Source organism: Centropristis striata, chromosome 19 (genome assembly GCF_030273125.1).
Source record: "Centropristis striata isolate RG_2023a ecotype Rhode Island chromosome 19, C.striata_1.0, whole genome shotgun sequence".
Taxonomy (NCBI): Eukaryota; Metazoa; Chordata; class Actinopteri; order Perciformes; family Serranidae; genus Centropristis; species Centropristis striata.
Window position 1 is genome coordinate 30,869,782 of NC_081535.1, and position 23,624 is coordinate 30,893,405.

Below are 23,624 nucleotides of genomic sequence, written 5' to 3' on the forward strand. Positions count from 1 at the left end.
CTTCATGCGATTTTAATTACACACACACACACACACACACACAGGTAACTTTATGCGATTTTCGTTACACACACACACACACACGCGCGTAAGCGTGCACACTCCTCTAGATACACATGCTTCAAACACACACACACACACACACACACACACACACACAGGTAACTTTGTGTGATTTTAATTACACACACACACACACACAGGTAACTTCATGCGATTTTAATTACACACACACACACACACAGGTAACTTTATGCGATTTTCGCTACACACACACACACACACACATGCGCGTAAGCGCGCACACTCCTCTAGATACACATGCTTCAAACACACACACACACACACACACACAGGTAACTTTATGCGATTTTCGTTACTTACACACACACACACACACACACACACACATACATTTTGAGGTTAAAGGGCATAGGTTGCTGTATAAATAAATACTTGAAGAGGAATGCTTGTTGTATGTGTGCTCCTTGTATATTATATAGAAATATAACATTACTAGTATTAATTGTTTGAAATCTCTGAAGAATCTCATCATAGTGTACACACACCGGCAGTAGCCCCTGTGGCCCTTTCAGAATTTCCCCAGAGAAAGTTTTCGAGTTATTATAATCATCTTTCCACTTCAGCCAAGGATAAAAACTTTTTGCACATTTTTCTGAGTTAGTTACATTCATAATGCATATAAACACTATGGAGTGTGATCTGTAATTGTTTATAGTTTGATTAAAAGTCAAAGTTTTCCAGTGAAATGTAAGGCAGAATGAAACGTTTGTTCCCAGTGTATCCAAACTGCAAATGTCAAATCTTTGACCTGTTTCACTTCTGTGTTTCTACGCCCTTTATTAGTGAAACTTCTAAAATTAAACATCTGACAGGCTGAATATGAAGCGTGACCTCAGAGTGAAACAAGTCGCCTCTTTACAAACTGTCTAATTAGGGCTTATTTAAATCTAACACATTTACACTGTTAACATTCGCTCATCACCTTAAAGATACAACCTGAGAACACACACACACACACACACACACACACCCTGCTGTGTGTCCCCTGTGGAGAGCAGCCTGGTGATAATTAGGATCCGCTGCCTCGTAAACCTCCCTCTGTGTCTTTGTGTTTGTTGTCTCCACAGTTTTTCTTCAACTTTGTCTTCAAGACTTCATGTTTACATTCCGCTCATTTTCAAATGAGTAAAAACACAGTTTGGGACAACTCAAACATGTCTTAGTGCAGAATAACACAGTAAGAATGACAGAAATCTGATGTTTTTTAAATATCTCTGATAAATGAATTTTTAAAAATTGTACCCCCAAAAGTACCCACAACTATCACAAATGATGTAAAACCAGTTTTCTCCACATATTGAAGTATTGTCATGTTTCCAGCCTCAGGGGGGAGGAAGAATGTCAGGACCAGGAGGAGGAGGAGGAGAGAGAGGAGGAGGAGGAGGAGAGAGAGAGAGAAAGAGAGAGAGAGAGAAAGAGAGAGAGAGAGAGAGAGAGAGAGAGAGAGAGAGTAGGAAAAAGAAGAGGAAGAAGAAGAAGAAGAAGAAGAAGAAGAAGAATATGAGGAGGAGGAAGATAAAGAAGAGGAGGAAGAGGAGGAGAGAGAGGAGGAAGAAGAGGAGGAGAAGGAAGAGGAGGAGGAAGAAGAAGAGGAGGAGGAAGAAGAGGAAGAAGAGGAGGAAGAGGAGAGAGAGGAGTAGGAAAAGGAGGAGGAGAGAGAAAGAAAGAAAGAAAGAAAGAAAGAGAGAGCGGGGGAGAAGAAGAAGAGGAGGAGGAAGAGGAGGAGGAAGAAGAGGAAGAAGAGGAGGAAGAGGAGAGAGAGGAGGAGTAGGAAGAGGAGGAGGAGAGAGAGGAGGAGGAGAGAGAAAGAAAGAGAGAGAGAGCGAGGGAGAAGAAGAAGAGGAGGAGGAAGAAGAGGAGGAGGAGGAAGAGGAGGAGGAGAGAGAGGAGGAGGAGGAGAGAGAAAGAAAGAGAAGGAGAGAGGAGAAGAAGAAGAGGATTAGGAAGAAGAGGAAGAGGAGGAAGAGGAGGAGGAGGAGGAGGTGGAGGAGAGAGGAGGAAGAGGAGGAGGAGAGAGAAAGAAATAGAGAGAGAGGAGGAAGAAGAAGTGGAGGAGGAGGAAGAGGAGAGAGAGGAGGAGGAGGAAAAGGAGGAGGAGGAGGAGAGAGAGGAGAGAGAGGAGGGAAGGAGGAGGAGGAGGAGGAGAGAGAGAAGGAGGAGGAAAAGGAGGAGGAGGAGGAGGAGAGAGAGGAGGGAAGGAGGAGGAGGATCTTTACAGTCTGGCCCGGAGCCAAACACTGAACCTTAGTAATCCCTCCTGCTGATACACACAGCTGCTGTGTGTATGTGTGTGTGTGTGTGTGTGTGTGTGTCAGGAATGTGATGGATTCCTCAGCAGTAACAGGAGTCAGCTGTGTCTTCCTGCTCAGAACGGTGAAATGAAACCGGAGCGCTGGGCGTCTCCTCCCTCCAGATGTTCTCGTTCTCTCCCTCCATCACTTTTTCACCTCGCAGCACAAAGAACACTTTCAGAGAGCACAAAGGCTCGACGGCTGCTCCTCCACAGCTCGGAAAAGAAGTAATCAGATTACTTTACTGCAGTAAAGTAAAAGTACTAATACCACACTGTGAAACTACTCCACTACAAGTAAAAGTCCTGCATGCAAAACTAGTGCTAAAACTAAGTACAAGAGGATCAAAATGTACTTAAAGTATCAAAAGTAAAAGTTCTTGTTCTGCAGTATGTTTTATAGGAAGAAGTTTTATAGGAAGATTTATTTATTTTTTTACTGCAACTACTTTAAATACTGTTGTGTTTTAATATATAAACATTTAGAAGTAATTTACTCCATTTTTTTGGACAATTTTGGTCTCATTTTCACAGTTTTATCCCTCATCAACATGTTTATTATAATATAAAACAGTGGTGGAAGAAGTAATCAAATTACTTTATAACAGTAAAAGTACTAATACCTCACTGTGAAATTACTCCACTACAAGTAAAAGTCCTGCATTCAAAAGGTACTGAAGTAAAAGTACAAAAGTATCAAAAAAGTACTTTTTCTTCAGAATTGGCCCCCCACAGATGTTTTATATATTCCAAAGATATTATTAGATTATTATTATTGATGCATTTATGCATGAAGCAGCATTTTAATATTCTGCAGGTAGAGCTCATTTTAACTACTTAATATACATTTTTTAAAATCATGTTTTTATGTTAAATCTCGACACAAATCCCATAAATCTGCTACTTTTTCTCGCAGATTTGTCGATTTGAATCTCCTAAATCTGCTACTTTTTTCTCAAAGATTTGTCAATTTTAATCTCATAAATCTGCTACTTTTTTCTCTTAGATTTGCCACTTTAAATCTCATAAATCCGATCTGTGACTTTTTTCTCGTAGATTAGTCACTTTTAATCTTGAATCTGCTACTTTTTGTCTTGCAGATTTGCCACTTAGATCTCATAAATCTGCTACTTTTTTCTCATAAATTTGCCACATTTTTTTGCCACTGTTGTTTTTTGAGTTTTGGTTCATGCGTGTTGATGGTGTGCTGATGGACTGAACACATGTTCTCCCTGCAGCTGGTCGTGGCTTTGACCTGTGACTGACCTACAGCTCAGACATCAGAACCACACGGACACAGCGGCCTCAAGCTGCAACACGAGCTTCAGTTATAGGAGGTAACTGAAAGAAGTCGACTTACTTCTACTGCACGACTTCACAGAGAAAGATAACGTACTTTTTACAATCCAACAACTGCAATTTGTAGCAGTAAAACTGACATTTACTTTTTTTCTCCTAGATTTGCCACTTTAAATCTCATAAATCTGCTACTTTTTTTCTCCTAGATTTGCCACTTTTAGTCTCATAAATCTGCTACATTTTTCTCGAAGATTTGCCACATAAATCTCGTAACTCTGCTACTTTTTTCTCCGAGATTTGCCACTTTTAATCTCGTAGATCGGCTACCTTTCCACTTTTAACCTCATAAATCTGATCCTTTTTTTCGGGCAGATTTGCCACTTTAATCTCATAAATCTGCTACTTTTTTGTCGTAGATTTGCCACTTTTAATCTCATTAATCTACTACATTTTTCTCATAGATTTGCCACTTTAATGTCATAAATCTGCTACTTTTCCACTTTAATCTCATAAATCTGCTACTTTTTTCTCGCAGATTTGCCACATGAATCTCATAAATCTGCTACTTTTTTCTCACAGATTTGCCACATGAATCTCATAAATCTGCTACTTTTTTCTCGCAGATTTGCCACATAAATCTCATAAATCTGTTACTTTTCCACTTTTTGTCTCATAAATCTGCTACATTTTTTTCGTAGATTTGCCACATTAATCTCATAAATCTGCTACTTTTTTCTTGAATAATTGCCACATAAATCTCGTAAATCTAATACTTTTTTCACGTATATTTGCCACTTTTAATCTCATAGATCTGCTACTTTCTTCTTGCAGATTTGCCACATAAATCTCATAAATCTGTTACTTTTCCACTTTTAATCTCATAAATCTGCCATTTTTTTCCGTTGGATTTTCCACTTCTAATCTTCTTCTTGTAGATTTGCCACTTTTAAGATCATAAAACATCTACTTTTTTTCTTGCTTTTTTTTCTTTAAATCCCATAAACCTGCTACTTTTATCTTGTACATTTGCCCCTTTAATCTCATAAATCTGCTACTTTTTTGGCATGTCCCTTCTCGGGTCATGAGGTCAGAAAAGTGTCCAACTGCTCCTTTAAGGTCCAAAGTGTCCCTTTTTGTCCACCTCAACTCCTTCTCCCTCCTCTTTGTGCCTCCTCCGCCTCTCCAGACGGGACCAACCTGTTGTTCCTGATCCAGGATCAGTTCAGCCCTCTCGCTCGTGCCTGTTGCTGCAGCGGGAGCGCGCCGTGCTGAAACAGATCCAGGGTCTGTTTCGGCTCGTATCCCCCTCCGCGGAGCTCCGGCAGCCGCGCACTCTTTTCCTTCCACTCCACTCGAGAAGCACCGAGTGTTTCCCACGGCTCGGCCACGAAAACCTCCAGAACCGGCGAACATTTCCTAAAAATGAGGAAACGGTTGTGTTAAAGGCGCATTTAGCGGGAATTATGCGTGTTTTAAGGTGGACTAACGATGTTGGGATTAAATCAAATCAGGCCTCTACTTTTTCTGGAGTCGCTGCACTAAAACTTTTCTCTCGGTGCGGACGCTGTGTTTCCATCATGTCAGCGCTCCTCACACGGTTATGAGTGGTTTTTACCATCATATTTTAACAGTTTGGAGCCTTTCCTGCCACTACTTTGCTGTTTATGGACTGTTTTCTGGCTGGAGGAGGACTTCTTCCACACCTCAGGAATTCGACGCCAGAAACTGACGCGTCAGTGAACGCCGCAGGTAGCTTCCTAGCTAGCTCGTTAGCTCGTTTTTTAAGCCTGTTTTTGTAGTTTTTTATCGCTAGCGGACAAAACAACTTAACGTTAACGCCACGTGGGTTGTCTTCAGCACATTGCAGACGTTATATGAGTGTTTTCTTAAAGCTTCTCCAGTCTTGTAGGTGTTTTTTTTTAACAAACTGTAAGTTAGCCACCAACTCAACTCAGCCTTTAATGTTAGCTGCTGCAGCTAACGTCCAGACATGCCGCAGCTAAACGGAGCGGACGGAGACGACCTGGGAGCAAACGATGAACTGATCGCCTTTAAAGACGAAGGGGAGCAGGAGGAGAAGAGGAATGTGTCCTCTGAACGGGACCTGGACGACGTCAAGTCCTCCCTGGTCAACGAGTCCGAGTCCAGCTCAGACTCGGAGGTGAGTTCAACTTTTTCTCTCAATCAGGAGAAACCAGAGTTGAGCTTGTTTGTGTATTTTCTGCAACATCCACAATGCTTTGTTTACGTTTCTGTGTGTGTGTGTGTGTGTGTGTGTGTGTGTGTGTGTGCAGGCAGACAGACGCCCCAAGACCAACCCAGAGCTGGAGAGCAGGGCCAGACACAGTCATCTGTTTCAGGAAGGTAATAAACACACTTTCATATGGGGGTAGCGCTTTATAAAAACAAAACATGGAAGTAGCAGAGTTTTTTTTTTTACGTGACTCACAGAAGCAACATGTTGGGCTTTAACTGCTGCATAAGCATCCACCAATCCTCCAACTGTGTACATGAGCCCCAGACCCTCAAGCTTAAACATGCACCATGCAGGATTTTTGTACAAAACAAAACAGTGAATATTTTCATATAACCGATGCAACATGTCCCTCTTGAAAAAAAAAACCTCCTGAAGACCCAGCTCTCCTTCGTCACTAGCACTTTTTGCTTCTGTAATCGCACTATACATTGATTGTTTCCCTTTTTCTGTAAGTCGCTTTGGATAAATGCATCTGCTAAATGACTAAATGTAAACACACTTTCAAATGGGAGCAGTGGCAAATATGATATTTAAGCATTGAAAACCTTTATTTTAGCTTATTTATAAATCTCATTTAAGTATATTTGGAAGATACAAATACATTGATTGAAGCAATGAGACTTACCAACAATAACAATTATTCTTTGTACGACACTGACAATTACTTTTATTTTTATTTTGAAAGTGCAGTACAATGAGAATGATATTTTTTTATATATAAACAAGCTTTTATTGCACAATTTTTTATTGTTTATTGTATCCTTTGGATCCCCATTAGTCTTCATAGAGATGAAGACTATTCTTCCTCGTGTCCACTTTAAATCAAACAATTATTACACAATTACAGCATTTTCACAGATAATAACATGAAGTCATTCATCCTAACATGATTATAATGTATATTAACATGATTATATTATATATTAAGTAGTACAAGACATGATTATAAAAGAGTTACATGATTATAGTAGAGTATACGAGGTAAGCTTAAATTGTACCATGATGTTCAATGCAGATGTATTAACGTGTATTTTTTTTACGTGACTCATAGATGCAACATGTTGCATAAACATCCACAACAATGCAGGAAGTAAAGTGTGTGCATGAGCCCTAGACCCTCACACTCAAACATGCACCATGCAGGATTTTCTTACAAAACAAAAACAATGAATATATTCATATGAAATAATCACCCTTTATCATCGGTTATGACCCATTAGGAGCAGGGTTCCACCAGATCCTTAAAAATATTTAAAATGCATTGCATTCATGAGTCCAAATAGAATCTAAATATCTTAAATCTGTCTTAAAAATGCTGTAGGGTTTTATGAAACCTTTTTTGCTGACGTGGCATTGCAAAACCTCAAAATAATTGGTGAAACTATTTTTTAAAAATATTTATTTATTGAAAATTGGCTTTCTAAACAGATTTTGCAGCAGGGCTGAAAGAATTAAGACAATGCATATGAAGCTCTGTGTATTCATTTCAATTTTTTTTTCAAATGCGTCACTAAACACCAAATATTTCTCCAGTTCGAGACAAAAAACTTGTGTTTTATGTTGTAATAATCATTTCGGCAAAACTGTCCCAACCTCTAGTAATCAATGTTGGGTTGTGTTTTTTTTCTTCAATTTTGGCGCTTGTAAAAAGACTTTAAAAGTCTTAAATCTTACTTGTCTGAAGCTGCAGGAACCATGCATAAGTGTGTGTATCAGATCTTGTTACATTTTGCATTACATAATGCCCTTTAAATATTTTTAATTCAACAAGTAGTTTGTTGCATTTTAGCACCAAACGGATCTGATTACATGATAAAATCTGTTTATTTATTGAAAGTATTATCACATATTTTCCTCATATCATGCAGGTGTACTCTGTTATCAGTACAACACAACTAGACACGTGTATCGGACTTTGATTTGAACACATAGGAATTCCACTTCAACTTACATTTAATGACCATTTAAAGATATACATATGTATAGAAAAGTATATATAAATATAAAAAACAATCCCAATGAGTTACAGTCAGGTCACTTTTATTCCTCTTTGTCTCATCGCCAAATAAAAAGTACTGAGACAAAACAACACAATAATTCATAACCTCTCTAGTCTAGTTTGACACCACGTAGAGTGATGATTTTATGTTTTTGTGTGTATACACGCATATTTTATTTTGTGTGGGCAGTGCATTTTATTTATTTTATTATTATTATATTATTTACTTCATCTCTTTTTTTATTGTGTTATCTATTTATTATTGTGCAGCACTTTGGAAACCTTGTGTTTGCTAAAATTGGGCTATATAAATTAAGTGGATTGGATAGTCCAACAGATGGATCTACGTTATTATAGATCCAGAGACTTTCATCCTCTGACTACAGATAAAATAATCAGTGTAACAACAGTTCTGTGTATAATTATGGCTTTTAACAATGATATAAACAAGATATTTGAGATAAAGTGAATCTTGTTCAGCCTGTAACTCAGTGCTGCTATTGGAAACACCAACATGTTCTTAGAAAGTCATGATGTTTCCTAGAAAGTCATGATATTTCAGTCCAGGACCCAGTTATAAGTGGACTTTTGTTCTCACCAGACAGTGTACACAGACGAGGAGAAAGCTGGGTAGAGATATCTGATAAGGAATTAGTTTTAGCTTAGCCATTAGCCATCCCCTCTTCCCCGTGTTTGTTTACAGTCTTAGCGCCGCCGCGTTGGCATCTTGCTGTGTACATGAGATCGGTGGACGGGGTTAGGGTTAGGCTCAGTAATCCAGCTGTCATTCTGTCTTATGATATATTAAAAAACTTTTTAAAGACTTCTTGAATCCCGTCCTTCACCAAGCAGAGAGCAGACTCTCTGTCGTGTGTCTTCATGCTGTCTGTTCAGGTTTAAACTACTGCGGCCGGCCCAACTGGCTCCATATGCAGCTTTGTGTTAAAGCCCACTCAGCCGAACAGCCGCCATCACTGCAGAACTGGTTCCACTAGTCCGGTCTTAGGCAACTACAACGCTCTTCAGACCGTCTGCAGTGGCTCCCTGTGGCTGCTGGAAATGGTTATTTCTGTGGCCCATTCCAGCCGAGGCTCTGTTTAAACAGCCTCTCCTGTCCTCTCCTCTGGGCTCTGTGTAAACAGCCTCTCCTGTCCTCTCCTCGCTGCTCTGTTTAAACGGCCTCTCCTGTCCTCTCCTCTGGGCTCTGTGTAGACAGCCTCTCCTGTCCTCTCCTCTGGGCTCTGTCTAAACAGCCTCTCCTGTCCTCTCCACTCGGCTCTGTGTAAACAGCCTCTCCTGTCCTCTCCTCTCGGCTCTGTGTAAACAGCCTCTCCTGACCACTACTCTCTGCTCTGTGTAAACAGCCTCTCCTGTCCTCTCCTCTCTGCTCTGTGTAAACAGCCTCTCCTGTCCTCTCCTCTCGGCTCTGTGTAAACAGCCTCTCCTGTCCTTTCCTCTGTGTAAACAGCCTCTCCTGTCCTCTCCTCTCTGCTCTGTGTAAACAGCCTCTCCTGTCCTCTCCTCTCGGCTCTGTGTAAACAGCCACTCCTGTCCTGTCCTCTCCTCTCGGCTCTGTGTAAACAGCCTCTCCTGTCCTCTCCTCTCTACTCTGTGTAAACAGATTTTCAGTGAATATTTGTCACAAAATAAATATCAACATTTTAACAAAAGTTTTGGGCACTTCTTATAAGGGAAACTTTTTCGTAATGATGGGCTGTTCAAGCCTGTTTTTACAGCGGCTTTTTATGATAAACGGTGTAATTAAACCTTTTTTTAATTTATCTTTAATACGCATAACTTTAATTCAAAATATATGAAAGACAAACTTTACTTACTTTTCTACCAGTTAAACCAACCTTTGTGTTGGTCACGTTTTCTAACAGAAACTTTTGTAACAGATGGTATGTTCAAGGACCTTCGGTAGAGTTCAATCTCTGAGGATAATAATGCAGTTTCTTTCTTTGATAAACTGTGGAATTTTGGCAGTTTTTGTAAATTTATTTTGGTTTTCATGGTTTCAAGCTGTGATAAATATTGTAGTTATATAATTTTCTTATGCCTTTCAGACCTGCTGGGTTGTAGGGTGTGGAGGGTTAGCAAACGATCGGTGTCAATGCAACAGAAGCCTAAATTCCCAACATTTTTATGCCCTTGTCTGACTTCCAAAACATTAAATGATAATGAAACACCAGCATGTTTCAAAACACGTGTGTGTAGGCCTGTCAGGATAACACATTTTTTAGGACAATACATTTTCCCAGAAACTATCATGATAAACGATAGTATTGATGTTGTTTTAATTTTAAAACGATATTAGAGCATAATAAGAACATCCTTTTCCACAGCAATTCATTTTTAAATCTCGAGAATATTAAACATTAGAATTGAAATGTGGAAAAGAAATATTAAGATATCCTCGATAAATAAAACATTAATAAATAAACTACAACCAAAAAAAATAAAATAGACTTTCAGGCTCTGTTAACAAAAAGATAAAGCTAGATAAACCTTATGTATTATATAATTTTTTTATTAAAATAACATATCAACAGCTGGAATTGCTGCTTGGGAAATATAGTTTTTTTGGCAATTCATACTGCCAATCAAACATTTGCAGCATTACTTTAAACACAACACAAAAAAACACAGTCAATATATTGTGTCGAGAAAAAACGATTGTGCGATTTTATATATTGAACGATAAGGCGATATAGTAATTATCGTGACAGGCCTACATGTGTGTCCAGTTTTATGCTGCAGGATTCGGGCAAATATTAGAAGTCTGAGGCTCAAAACCTGACTGAAAACAAACGCTGGTGATGTTATCCAGACCCACGGAGGTCTTCATCCAACTGTTTTATCAGGCGGAGTCGTTCTGATCTGATCTCTCTGTGTGTTGTCTTGTTTTTAGCTCTGAGGAGGCAGCAGGATGGAGGTCTCTTCCAGCACTCTCCCTACGTCGGATACCCCTTCTTCATGATCCCAGACCTGGGGAACCTCTGCAGCCCATACCTCGCCAATGGAGCCCTACCACCAAGTGCCAGGACGGTAAGTCACCACACACACTCTCTCTCACACACACACACACACACACTATACTGGCTCCTTTTTGTTGTCTTAGGGGTCAAAAATGGCCAGCAGAGGAAACCTCCTTAACCCATTGAAGCCTGGAAAGCGGAAACGTTGTTTTGTAGTATTTGTATAAGCTCTCAAATACTTTTTGAATTTCATTTCTATCTGCTACAGAGGCTGAAAAATCAATTTTTTTAGTAGGAAGTTGACACTTCTGTTGAATTTCCAGAAAAACTTCAGGTTTTAGGGGCTGATTTTAAAATCGCCAAGAGGTTTTCAAGGGTTTTTTTGGCCTCAATGGGTTAATGATCTTTTTTCAACTTGAAATTCACTGACTTTTCCTAGAATGACCCCAACATGAGAAAAAGTAAAAGATTGCCTTTGGTTATATTTCCATGAAAGCTGTTCTGTACCCCAACAGGGTACAAATCTTGATTTAGGGGTCGTTTTTGACACGGCAGCTATAAAATCATTTTCATACCAGAAAAAAACTGAAAAACCAAGCATGCATGCTTGCACGTACACATGCATGCTTGCTAAACCCCTGCTTTAGTAAAACATTAAACTAATTATGACAGGTGTGCTGTAATCAAAACAGGTGGATTTCCCTGATAAAATCCAGTTTTTCTGCACTGTAAAGAGGGGAAACCTCGATATTCACAAAGTTTTTGATGAGTGACCGGTTGTTTCTTCATGCAAAAATGATTTGGGTTTTGAAATTCCATCAAGCTGCTTTATTTAAAAGGTTTAGTGGAGATGGGTCATTTTTTACCCTTACTGGGGATTTCCACCGGGTGCAGAACAGCTGCGCCGCGGTTTTGCTGCGTCCTCTGCCTGGCGTCACGTAACGGCAGCGTAGCGAGCCAGCCGTATACACGAGAGATAACGAGAACACGCGATAATACTAAACGTGCGGGAGACCGCGAGATCTGGTGATAAACTGTGCGTATAAAGTAAAAAACAACAACAAACAGCTCTCTTTGCTTCTCCGATGTGGAAGATCTGTTGATCTGACCATCTATCCTTTGAAAAAAGAATATGTGATGTCATATCTGTCTGATAGTTTGAGTAACTTCTTTTCTCTGTCTGATGTTGGTGAAGAACATCTTCCAAGTTCACATCTGCCGCTGAACAAAAAGTCTTTTTCAATTATCTTGTTCAGCTACATTTAAAATATTTTCACGGCTTCACCCTGACTGTGTGCTCTCTTTAAAGCCACCAGACTCCATTGACAAAAATAGTAATTTTAGCTCACAGGACACCGGTTTTTCTGATTTGATCAGTTATGTTTTTTGGTTTGTTGTGTAACTTTTGGATGTAAATTTCCAAATTTAACACAGCTAACATTATCTTTTTTATTAGCTTTTTACTAACCGCTGAGTCGAGCTTTAAGCAAATGAATGAGATAATAAGTCTAAAATCTGAGAAATCAAAGTCGTTGAAACGAGACCTGTATTATTTTGGTACATATTCTCTTTCCTCTGACTTCTGCTGTATTTGACTAATATATTAAGGGTTTGCAACGTGTTCTGTGGCTCATTGGCGGGTTTATGGTTGGCCAAAGTCTCTTGCAGTGGTTTATTTTTTTGGTGTATTATGTGACTTTGTGACTTTTGGATGTAAATTTCCAAACGTAACACAGCTGACATTACCTCACTGCTTTTTACTGAGGGCTGAATCAACCTTTAAGTACGTTAATCAGATAATAAGTCCAAGATCTGAGAAATCCAAGGAATTCAAAAGTGACTTGCGTTATATTGGTACATTTGGTGATATGTAGCCTTATTTCAGACTCATTTTTTAGTGTTTTTTACATTTATTGAGCTCAGCTGAGTCGACACAAGAGGACAGAGTTTGGTCTTTGGTCTGTGCAGAGTTCGTCCTGTGCAGCTGGGCTCCTGTGGCTGCAGGAGAACTTTATGAGATGCTGATGTCATGTAAATTACCTCGTTCACAGACTAAAACCCCGAGTCGCCCAGCAGCACACCGCAACAGGTTTTGGCTGCTTCACATTATGGGAATATTGTTTTGCTAATTGAGACTTGGATACCACTGACTCCCCTTTGTCCTGCAAGCTTTGTGCACTTGCATTTGATTAGGTGTGTGTGTGTGTGTGTGTGTGTGAGTGAGAGAGTGAGACAGAAGCCAGCAGCCTGTTGTGATAAGGTGGTTTGTGATGGTTCAGGGTTAGACAGGCCTGGACACAGTCTGCTTGCCTGCAGCAGGAATGAGCTCTCATCATGGCTGCTGCTGCAGATTAGCTGCTTCAGCTGCACGACTGACGCTGTGTTGCCCAATTTCTCCAGCCCCTAAAGCTTTCTGGAAGCTCAGCGTGGATTAGAGGGATCCCGGCTGATGCTTTAATACAGTAACACTCAGGGCCACTAATCTAAAAATTGCCTCGTTGGCACAGTGAGGAATTTATTTTAAGTCAAATATTTTTGCAGAGGGCATGACCTGAAGCACAAGGTTGTGATGAGGCTGTTTGAGCAGTTTCCTGAGTGGTGTGGTCTTTATGTGCAGTTGAAACAACAGATTTTTGTCTAAATAAAGCATGCACTAACCAACATAAGAAGGGGGGAGTTTACACTGACAAGTAGTCGACAAAAATCCATGACAAAATATAGTTGCAGACAAATTTAATAGTCGTTACTAAATCAATTATGTTATTGCATTTTTTTTTTTTTTTTGACCCAACGTTTTCTGGAGCTGAGTTTCATTACTATCTGAGTTGAGAGTTGCAGTGGCGGCGAACGATTCAGCGTGAAGTTATGACGAGTGGCGAGATATTGTGATTTAATAGCAGTTTTAGTGTGCATGGCCTTTTTTGGCCACGAGGGTCACCAGAGGGAGTATCTGGCACTACATAAAAAATACTTATGCAATCAAATCAATTTTTCTGCTAATCTTTGACATATCCAAGACTCTAAAATCCACCAAAATCCTAGCTCCCTGCTATTTATGGAAAATAGTTCATCTTTTGTGGGGGGTTTTGGAGAAATTATGGAAGAATTCAGATATATAAACTGGCATATTAGGGTTAAGGGTTAAAATTCTGAAAATGATTGAATGTTTGGTAGTTTTGAACAAGGCTGAAGTTGTTTAAGAGATTTATGAAAAAAAAAAAAAAATCAATGTATTGTGATTTAATAGCAGTTGTTGTGTGCGTGGCCTTTTTTGGCCACAAGGGTCACGAGAGGGTAGTAAATGTAGCAATGGAGTTTTTTAATGTTTCTGGCGCTCTGGTTGCCCCGCAGTGACACAAGTTTGTGATTTCTTTTTCCTCCTATGGTTTGTTTTGAAAGTCTGTCCTCTGTGGATTTAGCCCAGACGCACATGTAGGCTAAACACACAGCCGAGCCCACTCACACAAACACCTGCATTCCTCAGCCCTGGCTCAGAATTAGCTCAGAATACTGTTTTTTGTGTTAATTTAAAAGTTCCAAGCCTATTTTTCTATGATATTAGATTAAACCCCACAGGAAAGCGCTTAAAATCACAGTTCAGGTTCCTCCTTTAACCCATTTAAACACCTCAGTCTGCCTCTAAAACCCTCCCAAAACCTGAGGAACTGCACAGAAAGGTTCCTAAATCATTTATTTATCAGCCTCTGCAGCAGACAGACGTGAAATATTACACATTTAAAAGCTCAAACCTTTTGCTCTAACTGTGGAGAATTAGTTATTTTTTCTAGAAAATTTACAACCTATGATCCATTCAAGGACCGTCGGAAAGCTCAAATTTTTATGATAATGCACATTTTCACAGCTTCTCCCTATCATAAACGTTTTTTAAAATGTTTTCATTTAAAATTGTCTTGTTCAGGGTTCGGTTGGACAAAAAGACTCCAAGGAGTCGCTGCTCAGTTTCTTTGGTAGAAGATGTAAAAATGACTAAAAGAAGACACAAAATTCCCCAAAAAATACCAGAAAAATATCAAAAAAAAAATTCTATATATATAAATTATAAATAAAATCATAAATGTTTGATTTTTGGAATAGAATAAAATGAATATTTTGATGAAATGTCACTATTTTAAGCTTTTCTTATACGATGTGTTTAAGGACTGCTGGAAATATGAAAGCCCAGCAAAAATTTCTGTTTGTACAGTTTCTGGCTTTGATAAATGGTGTAATTTTAGCCCAGACGCACATGTGGGCTAAACACACAGCCGAGCCCACTCACACAAACACCTGCATTCCTCAGCCCTGTAGCGCCCTCCCCCTCTGTTAGCGGCCCATTGTTGTCATTAGCAGAGTCTGAATGGTCCTAATGCACAGCTCCACAGGGGGGTCGTTACATCTCATTATACCCAACGCTGCCTGTGGCTTCTCCGGACACACACACACACACACACACACACACACACACACACGTTTCCACTGCCTCAAGACAACACAGTTCTTCCTCCTCCTTAGGCCTGTCACCATAACACATTTTTTAGGACAATATTTTTTTTTTCAGGATAAATGATAGTATCGTTGATGTCGTTTAGGACCATTTTTATGCCACCGATATAATGAGATTAGAGCATAATAATCCATATACATGCTTTTCAACAGCAATTATTGAATTGTGGAAAAGAAATACTAAAATATCCCAGATAAATAAAACCTAAATAAACTACAACCAAAACAAATAAAAACCAAATAAAAGACTTTCAGGCTCTGTTAACAAAACATTACACTGAGATAATGATTATGTATTATATTATTTTCTTATTAAAATAACATAGAAACAGCTGGAGTGGCTGCTTGGGAAATATAATTGTTTTTTCGGGAAATCGTGCTGCCTGTCAAACATTTCCAGCTTTACTTTAAACACAAAAAAGCACAAAAAGTCACGCATGTAATCAACAACATATTGAGTGCAGAAAAAAAAACTATCGTGTCCAGTTTTATATATTGAACAATAGGTGGATATAGTGATTATTGTGACAGGCCTACTCTTACTGCCTCAAGACAACACAGTTACTCCTCCTCCTCCTCCTCCTCCTCCTCTGCTCGGCTCTCCCTCACATTTCTGCTCACACAATGGAGACTCTGTGTACTTTTCGGCCCCCTCGCCGAGAGCGATATGTGTGTTTATGAGAGACTGACGAGGAGGAGATGCGCCTGCCAGTCTGACGGAGAGTCAAGGTAAACAAGCTGTCGCTAGTTGGACGCTACCTGAACCATAATACAGGCTGTTTACTGTACTCATATGCTCAGGCAGGAAGCAGGAGCCAGCATGTAGACAACCTGTCTGACGCCTCCCCCACCTGCTGCTCACCTCTTCCTCTACGCGCTCACTGGGCCGCCAGAGCTGCCATGCACGCGCTGCATGTTCCTCATTCCTGTTTTGGTGCCTGTTTAACCCTCCGAACCCCGACCACTTTTTTTTTTTTTTTTTTGTTACTCCCGTCACCTTTTACTCACTGTGGCCTGTGTATTAATCCTGCAACTCTTAGTCCATGGGCCAAAATTTGACTTTTTGGTACCACTCAAGGTGGCAAAATCTAGTAATGTTTTTTGAAAAGGTACATGTCCATAGATGATATTTTGGTATGATAGCCCATCCAAAGTGGTAGCTTTATGACAGTTATCAGCACAAACAGTTATACACCCCCCGCAATAAATAGGCCTCTAAATGCAGGGGGCATATCCTGTTTTGTGCTCATTTTAAGATCTTTACTCATATGTTATGAGGGCATGTTTGGTATCATTGTAAAGTGTACAATGCTAGCTTTCATTTAGACCTAGTTTTGGGCCTATCTAAAAAAATATAAAGGTCCCAGGTCAATGGTCTGTGGAAGCAGCACAATCATGGCAAGAAGTAGGGCGAACTTTACACTGTTTATAGTGCAGAATAACACACATATAATTAACCCTAACAAGGTAGTTTTTTGTTCTTCTTTTTCTCTGCGGCCTTGTGTTTAATTGAAATGTATAAAATCTCTATGAATCTCTAAACCCTGCATCTCTGTGGAATCAGCACAATCAGAACAACAAACACGTCTTTGTGCAGAATAACAGTTAGAATGACAGAAATCAGAAAAAGAAAAACACAAGTTGAAATAAAGCTGAATTTATATATAAACACTTTTCAAAGTGCCCACAAGTGTCACAAATGTTGTGAAAAAAAAACAGTTCTCTCCACATATTGAAGTATTGTCATGTTTGCAGCATCTCCTGTCCTCTCCTCTCTGCTCTGTGTAAACAGCCTCTCCTGTCCTCTCCTCTCTGCTCTGTGTAAACAGCCTCTCCTGTCCTCTCCTCTCTGCTCTGTGTAAACAGCCTCTCCTGTCCTCTCCTCTCTGCTCTGTGTAAACAGATTTCCAGCGAATATTTGTCACGTGACCGTTGGTCTCAGCAGAATCAATCATGTCTTCACAGTGTCTCTGAGGAGCATAATTTAATGTTTTTAACAGGATCTGGTTAGTGCAAACGCTTTATTTTTAATGACACATGGAGAATAAAGAGATTCGGACACAGATATCAACATTTTACAACAAAACAAGTTTTGGTCACTTTTTATAATAGAAACGTTCATAACTGATGATCTGTTCAAGGACCGTCGGAATGTTCAAACTCTGACGATGGTGCATATTTGATGGGGTTCAGAGGGATTAAACAGAAATGAAAAGTGACCAAATGGAAGCTAAAAATTGTGATATAATGGAAACATCTGTAACCAATGATCTGTTCAAGGACCCTCAAACAGAACAACGATTATTTCTGTTATTTGCCGTTTCTTGCTTTAATAGTAGTTGTAATCGTTTAAAAGACTAATCTAGACTGCAGTTCTTTTATTATTATTATTATTAAAATTACAGTTTACAACAGATCGTTTGATGTGCTGGAAAACCGGACCGTTGAACTGCTCAAATTGCAAATCACCAGACAGATTGTTGATGGTGATTATTCCTGGAACTGAAGCCAGCGGGCTGTGAGAGATTACAAAAAAATGAGTCGCTGGCGAACAAGTCAGGGTTAAAAAACTGGACAAGATCTGTTCAGAATCTGGTTTTACTCAACCGATAAATTGTTACTAGTGAGTGAAGAAAAAACCACCCGGGTGGCTGGGAGGCTTTGCTGACTTTTCAACACACACACACACACACACACACACACACCTACTTGTCACACCTGAGCAGCAGTGAATGGCAGCAGATAAGATATCTGGTATGTGAGTGTTGGTTATGCTGGAGGTGGCAGGCGTCTGGCTTTGTTTTCACTCTTGGTTTAAAAAGGTTAATGTTGACAAAGCTGACCGTGTGTGTGTGTGTGTGTGTGTGTGTGTGTGTGTGTGTGTGTGTGTGTGTGTGTGTGTGTGTGATTGTTTAGTTAAAGTTGGTCCCTTTCAGCTGGCTGAACAATCCCAGAATTCCTCTGTTTACTCGACATTGTCTCCAGAGTCTTAAAATACCAGGAGGATGACCCGTCTGAAACAACAGCCTCAGACACACACACACACACACACAAACATCAACACACACACACACACACGTTACTTAAAACCCTCCATCATAACACAGTTTTCTTCTCATTCTACATGTTTATCTGTCAGCAGGAAATCTGTAAAAACTGCTGAAGAGGATCTGACATTCAGCGTTACTGAACCAATAATGTGTCGGACATCAGAATACTGTTTGTGTTATTTTAAAGGCTCCAAGCTTAGTTTTATTTATTTTAATTGTTTTTTTAGTTGTTTCAAAATACCCTCCAAAAACCTGAGAAACTGCAGAGAACGTCTCCTAAATCATGTATTTCTCAGCCTCTACATGAAATTAAATAAAACAAATTTACAAACCTGAAACCCTTTGCTCTCATGTAGAGAACGTTATTTTTTTTCTAATGAACGTGTTTGAAAACAGTAATCCGTTCAAGGACCGTCAAAAAAAAAATTTTTTTTTACAATAATCCATATTTTACATGTTCATAAATCATCATAAACGGTGGATTTTGGTGACTTTTTTAGAATTAATTCATATTTTACATGTACATTAAAGTGATTTTTTTAAATGAAATGTCACATTTTTAAGAAATTTTTCTGATTAATGTTTTTTTCCATTCACAATGTGTTCAAGGGCTGCTGGAAATGTGAAACTCTGATGAAAATTTATGTTTGTACAATTTTTGGCTTTGTTAATTTTAATGATAATATTATTTGTAAAGAATAGAAAAGTTGTCTTGTTTCTTCTACAGCTTCACAGTGTTGTTCTGTGTTGAGCTCAGCTCTTTGTCCTCAACCTGAGCTGTGTCTGTGTCTGTGTGTGTGTGTGTGTGTGTGTGTGTGTGTGTGTGTGCGTGTGTGTGCGCGTGCGCTCCGCAGTGCTTCGTAAACAGCAGTAAGCCTAATAACTTTCCCCTCTAGTCACACAGTGATTTTATGCTTCCCTCAGTAATAGACTCTGATTGTGTGTGTGTGTGTGTGTGTGTGTGTGTGTGTGTGACTGTGTGCATTGATTTCCCTGGTATTTCCAACAGCTGGATCCAGTTAGCGCTCTCAGCCAGAGCTTCCTCAGGCCTCAGAGTGGGGGACGGGATGAGGCTGCATTGTGGAGTTTGTGTGTGTGTGTGTGTGTGTGTGTGTGTGTGTGTGTGTGTGTGTGTGTGTGTGTGTGTGTGTGTGTGTGTGTGTGTGTGTGTGTGTGTGTGTGTGTGTCGAGGCGGGGGTAAGTCTTGGGGGGTTTCAGCAGCAGTACAGGGAGTTGTGCACATGTGTTTCTGCATTGTTGTGTGAGCAGAATCAGATGAGCTGCAGATAAGAGTCATTATGAGGGAAAATGCAATTTCCCATTGGACATGAAGGCCGGGGACGTTTATTGTTTCCTTGTTGAGCCGTCGGTACATTACGTGTACTTTAAGGCCTCCGTGGAACCATGTTTTTACGAGCGTGTTCTCCGTTAGTTCGCTCCACTTCTCCTCTGATCTACAGGTGGCAGCAGTGTGTAAAGACGTGCTGCAGTAGTTCAGTAGAAGACGACTGAGGGCAAATAAATTAGTTTTTTTAATGCTCTGTTTTATGAGGAAGGAAACATTTGTCAGACCTGAAGGTTGAATGTGAGTAAACTGAATATAAACAGAAGCTTTAATCCTCTGAACCCCATCACTGAAACTTGTTTTCTTTAAAAGATTACCAAAAATACACAGTTTATCATAGAGAGAAACTGTAGAAACAAGCATTATTGTAAGATGTTTGAACTTCCTGGCCGTCCTTGAACATATCATCAGTTGCCAAAATGACCAAAACTTGTGCTAAATGTTGATATTTGTGTTTTGTGAGGCTGTTTACACAGAGCAGAGAGGAGAGACTGGAAACATGACAATACTTGTTTGGTATTATTTTACATAGTTATTTTTCATTTTTCATCTTTTTTTGGTCATTTTGTGGGAGTTTTAAAACATTCGAGACACTTGTGGACACTTGGAAAGGTGTTTATACATAAATGTGCGATGTTGTGCGATGATAGATGTTTTTTCTGATTTCTGTCATTCTGTTATTCTGCACAAAGACATGTTTGAGTTGTTCTGATTGTACTGATTCCATAGAGCTGCAGGACTTACAGATTTATAGAGATTTTATATGTTGCAGTGAAATTTAAGGCGGAAAACATTTTGCCGTTGTTGGATACTTCTTGGACAAGTAAACTGAACTTTTACGTGTTCAGTTTAACTGGTGCAGTGACCTGTTACAGGACAGTAGTCAGCACAGCCTCTTATTGCTTTACTATATTCTGGTTATAAAGTTTATTCATTATTTCCACACCTGTAGTCAGGTTACAGTCCTAGGAGATAATCATGAATGAAAATGCTGGAACACGTCATCCTGTCAAAGGTCACAGATGTGAGTCTGTTGACGTCACTCACAGTTGAATGAGGTGTGTGTGTGTGTGTGTGTGTGTGTGTGTGTGGTCTTCCAGTCTCACACTGCTCGGTCAACTGGAGGACCCTGGTGGTGTGTGAGTGGGGGGTGGGGCGCACCCTGTTCTTTGTCTGACTAACACAGGACACACACATTCACACACTGTCTGAGCAGGCAAAGACACTCTCTCCAAACTTTACATGTTCATCATTTATTTCCATACGACCGTCAGCAGCACAAAAGAGCTCGGATCCAAAACCACAAATAATAACAATAAACAACTTTATTTGTATGGATCCTTTCATACATAAAATGCAGCTCAAAGAGTTTTACAGTATGCGAACAAAAAAAAGGAAAGAAGAAAAAGATAAATTAATATAATAAAAATACAGTTTAAAGGCAGAAAAATAAAAGTAGAAAATTATTTTTAAAAAACATCAATAAATATAGAAATAAAATATACAATTCCAAGACAGAAAAATAAAAGTAGTTAAAGAAAGAAAATTATAAATATAGAAATAATAAAACATACAATAGAAATGCAGAAAAAATAAGATAAATACAATAATATAAGAGTAAAACATTTTACTTAAAAATAAAAGGCAGAAAAAAGTAGAAAAAGAATTAAAAAAACAGAATGATAAATACAATTAAAAGGCAGAAAAATAAAATTGAAAAAGACTTAAAATAATACTAAATATAGAGATAATAAAAGATACAATAGAAAGGCAGAAAAAATAAGATAAATAATTTGAAAGGCAGAAAAATAAAATAAAAAATAGGTATAAACAGTCATAAGTATAGAAATAATAAAAGATACAATGGAAATGCAGAAAAAGAAGATCCAAATATTAATATGCAGGGTTTCCCCCGGTGCTTCATAGGCCTGGCGAGCCGCCAGAATTTTCAACGTTGTTCCAAGCTCCATGTTCCGACTCTCAGAGCTAATATAACACACCATAAGGCGTCAGAACGTGTTAGAGCCGCTTTCAAAATAAAAGCAAACACATGTAGCTTTCAAAATAAGAGCACATGGATGTGTTAGCAGAGTCCACCACAGAATTTACTAGAAGACTGTCAAAATATGATGCCTTAAATAAAACATAAGAATCCCTATTCTCCTTTTACAATAATTAATAAAAAATATGCAATGATTAAGATGGAATAGTGGCACTAGAAAGTGCGAGAGGCACCAAATTTAGGCTTTTAGGGCAAAAATGTTCTCCGGGGCAGTATGCTCCTGGACAGCCAGACTTTGTTGGGGTCCCCCATCATAGTCTCAGAAAATCCTGACTGAACTTACTGCTGGGCAATCTCTTGTCTGAGTATTGAAAGTAGTATGTTTGTTAAAACCGTATTTCAAGATTAGTCAAGATTGTGCTTTTTTGTAAGACTCTACATTTAAGTATTTTAATAAAAGGCTTTTAATAACACATAATAGTCATCATTTTTCGATTCCTGTCAACTTTTAACATTTTTTTCTTTTTACAAAAACATGGTGGACCGCTAGCGGGCTTCTCTACCACCAAGCTTAGCAAGTTTTCTGGGTGAAACCCTGAATATGAGTAAAAAAAATTACTTAGAATTAAAAGGCAGAAAAAAGTAGAAAAAGATTTTTTTTTTAAAAAGCAAATATATAGAAATAATAAAGGATACTACTAAAAGGCAGAAGACTTAAATTAAAAAAATATTTAAAAAATATTAAATATAGAAATAATGCAAGATAAAAAACGTCATTAAAAATAAATGTTATTAAGAAAAAATATATATATATAAATACCATTTAATAAATAATAAAAAACTAAAAGGAAGAAAAATAAAAGAAGCAAACTACATCAGCTGAATTTTTGCCTAAATAGTATAGCATTTCCTTTGAATAGATGTTATCAGCAGAGTGTGTGTGTGTGTGTGTGTGTGTGTGTGAGATTTGTGTTCTGGGAGTGTGAGTCCGTCAGTCTGAGCAGCAGAACGAATGTAAACATGAAGCTGGTTATCTCGCCTGTTATCAGAGGCAACGAGTGACTCCAACATCCTGCAAGCTCACACGTTTCCTCCCAGCTTGATGCTCACCTGAGGACTCAGAGACGTCACAGATATAAGTCGTGATATGATGAGACTCCCATTGCTCACCTGGTCTTTATCAATACATATAACTTTCTTTTTACTGAAACTGAAGTTGCACAAAAGATCAAAATGAAAGCCAACCACAAGTTAATCTGAGGCTCAAATCTGATATTTCCCCCCTTTTTTTTTTAACTCAAACTGCAGCTCGACACAGAAAACGAGCTGCTGGAGGCTCGACTAACCATCTACGCCCTGAGCAGTTTTCTGTCTCCTCTCACTTTTTACCTCTTGTTTTCTTGTATTTCACAGCAATATAAAGAATATATACAAAATCTTTAAGTCCAGCGTTAAATACAAGTTTCACAGAATTTTCTTGGTCTCAACAGAATCAATCATGTCTTCAGTGTCTCTGAGGAGCAGAATTTAATGTTTTTAACAGGATCTGGTTAGTGCAAACGCTTTATTTTAAATGACACATAGAGAATAAAGAGACTCTGACACAAATATCAACATTTAGCACACAAGTTTTGGTCACTTTTTATAATGGAAACTGACGATAATGCCTGTTTTTAAAGTTTCTTTTTACGATAAACGGTGAATTTTTGGTGATCTTCTAATGAAAACATACCTTTTCCATGGCATTTGCACTTAATTTAGAAAAGAGTACAGTATGAGTGCAATATAATTAAAAGCTTTTTATTTATTATCTTTAA

At 38.8% G+C, this 23,624-nt stretch overlaps 1 protein-coding gene across 1 annotated transcript in view; it reads left to right on the forward strand.

The window, feature by feature from the left end:
* The first annotated feature begins 4,950 nt into the window (after positions 1–4,950).
* Positions 4,951–23,624, forward strand: part of LOC131992302 (transcription factor 7-like 1-B) — a 30,745-nt gene continuing 12,071 nt past the window's right edge. Inside the window, exons 1-4 of the mRNA XM_059357835.1 lie at positions 4,951–5,422; positions 5,642–5,834; positions 5,968–6,037; positions 10,841–10,977. Of these exons, the coding sequence (XP_059213818.1) occupies positions 5,664–5,834; positions 5,968–6,037; positions 10,841–10,977 (378 nt within the window). The 5' untranslated portion in view covers positions 4,951–5,422; positions 5,642–5,663. The remainder of the gene's footprint in view (positions 5,423–5,641; positions 5,835–5,967; positions 6,038–10,840; positions 10,978–23,624) is intronic.